This window comes from Pteropus vampyrus, unplaced genomic scaffold (genome assembly GCF_000151845.1).
Source record: "Pteropus vampyrus isolate Shadow unplaced genomic scaffold, Pvam_2.0 Scaffold168, whole genome shotgun sequence".
Taxonomy (NCBI): Eukaryota; Metazoa; Chordata; class Mammalia; order Chiroptera; family Pteropodidae; genus Pteropus; species Pteropus vampyrus.
Genome location: NW_011888949.1, coordinates 1,275,967 through 1,278,385, shown reverse-complemented (window position 1 = coordinate 1,278,385; position 2,419 = coordinate 1,275,967). Strand labels below are relative to the sequence as shown.

Below are 2,419 nucleotides of genomic sequence, written 5' to 3'. Positions count from 1 at the left end.
TGCTCACCCGACACCTGGGTGCTGCGCCCTCTCTGGCTTCCTCGGGGTGTGTGGGGGGGTGGTGTGTGATTTTCTTTGCTTCGAAGCCACAGCTTCTAAGACTTTGTGGGAGAGAGGTGTGGGCAAATTGTGGGGAATTTTTCGACCCCCAGATTCAAATGCGATGGAGGCCTTTGGCAGTTATTATGGTTGCTTCTCACCTGGAGGAGCCCTGCACCTCTGAGCCTGCAAACTTCTGCAGCTCCTCCCCAGGGCCCTCCCCAGGGCCCTCCCCAGGTGTTGCAGCCCTTGGTGGACAGGAAATTCAGCTTCTCTGGTCCCCGTGAAAGGGCGGGGGGAGGTGGGAATGAGGAGACTCTACCATCTGGTTGCAAACATGAAACGGCGTATCACTGACAGGGAGGGATGCCAAGTGCTGGTGTGTGCTCACGCGTGAGTGTTCGTGTGCCCGCCTGTGCACGCAAGAGATGGGGTCAGAGAGGTGGGCAGGCGCCAGGCATGAAAGGCGTGGCAACACGCTATGTTTCGTGTGTGTTCTGGGAGCAGTGGGAAGCCAGCGACCTGTTTTAGGTGGAGAGGTGGGTAAAAGCGTGGGGGGAGTGGTCTAACTCCATCTGCATTTGGAAAAGCGCCTGGCTGTTTGTACAGGACAGAGGCGGTGAGGTTCATGGGCAGACAGAAGGCTCTTGCATCAGACACTTGTTCCCCAGCCGGGAAAAATTGTTGGTGGGGCCTGACAGTTCTTTAAAAATAATAGCGTGAACGATCTATTAAGAGTACTATGATATACAACTTAAAGTGTGATCTTTAACTCAGTGTCTGAGTTCGTTGGAGCCTCTGTAACAGAATCCCACAGACTGCGTGGCTTACACAGCATCTATTTCTCAGGGTTCTGGAGGCCAGAAGGTACCGAAAGTTTTTGTGTCTGGTGAGGGCACCTTCTCGCCGTGTCCTCACACGATGGGAGGTTCCGGGGAGCTCTCTGGGGACCCTTTCTGAGGCCACTAACCCCCTGCAGGAGGGCCCCACCCAGTGACCCAGTCACCTCCCAAAGCCCCCGCCTCCTGACACCGTTGCCTTGGGAGTTAGGATTCAACATGTGGGTTCGGGGGACACACACGTTCAGTCCATGACACTCAGGTTCACAAACTTCTTTTTTTGTTGTTTTCAATGCATCATTTATTGATTGCTTATTAAAAACATTTGTTTTCCGATAGGAAATCTGCTCACCATGAAAATGGAGCTATTGTAGCTCTCTAGGGAACGTGGAAGGGCAAGTCCTACATAAGCAATTCCTTCTGGAAATACTGAGCCTTCCAGATACGTAATGCCGATAGTAATCTGCGTTACGGTTATTTTATTTTATTTTTTTACCAAAACAGGACACAGAGTTTGCAGCTTCTGTTTTGCTCTGGGTGCTGCAGCTTAGGTCTCTTTCTGCATCGGCGACCTGGGTGCTGGCTGCAGCGTCCCTGGAGTCTGTTAGGAGGGCGGTTTGTGTCCTCACCCCATCCGTGGTCAGGACCGTGCTTAATGGCTAACGGCACCCAGGGCGATGCAGGCACGTTCACATCTGAGAATCGCCAGGTCCGGACCCCTCACACTTTCCCATGGCTCTATGGGCATAATTTATGTACCAATCTGCTAATGGTGAATATGTGTTTCCTTTTAAAAACATACATATTTTTGCACTATTAAAATGCTATAGCAAACATCCCTCTGCGTGTGTGTGTCTGTGTGTTTGCTGGATCGTGCAAGTGTTTCACAAGGCTCTCAGCCTAGAAATTGCTTAGAGAAAGTGTATAAATATTTTTTTCAGTAACAGATGACGCCAGATTTCCAAGCCAAAGCTGTGCCAGCTTGTGCTCAGGCTGACAGTGAGCGCCTGTCCCCTCACCCTCTCCCTCGCTGACCAGCCTCGGTTCTTCGCCCATTCGCTGGGTGAAAGGTCAGCGCAGAGAGGCGCTGGGAGCGGAGGAGGCCCGGGCTGCAAGGTCGCTCCAAACCCACTTTACCAGCCTCCTTCACCAGCTGGCCTCCGGCCTCCGAGGCCCACGCAGACTCCCTCCCTCGCACCCATCCCATTGACCTCGACTGAGAACATTCGGTCAGACTCTGGGTGCTGCCCAGTCTCCATCTGTCTGTCCTTGTGGCCAGGGTCCCAGTGCAGCCCAGCCGGGCTCCTCCCCCAGCCCCCTCCCCGAGCCCCCTCCCCGAACCCCCTCGCCCAGCCCTCTCCATCCATCTGATCTGCATGTCGCCGGGCTGGGCTCCGTGCAGCCCGCAGAACCAAGTGCGCAGCCTTGCCCAGGATGCTCATTTCTGCCCAGTTGGGGTGCCTGCCCCCCATCCTGGGTTTGGCAGGACACACGGGGACACTCTCCCCTTTGCTCAGAGACCGTTTCCCACTTCCCTAGGC

General features: G+C 54.5%; 1 protein-coding gene across 1 annotated transcript in view; it reads right to left on the bottom strand.

Moving 5' to 3' along the window:
* NOM1 (nucleolar protein with MIF4G domain 1) overlaps positions 1 to 2,419 on the bottom strand; it is a gene marked incomplete at its 5' end in the record, with an annotated part of 18,774 nt that overhangs the window by 11,786 nt on the left and 4,569 nt on the right. The window contains one exon of the mRNA XM_023536736.1: positions 201 to 287. Within this exon, the coding sequence (XP_023392504.1) occupies positions 201 to 287 (87 nt within the window). The remainder of the gene's footprint in view (positions 1 to 200; positions 288 to 2,419) is intronic.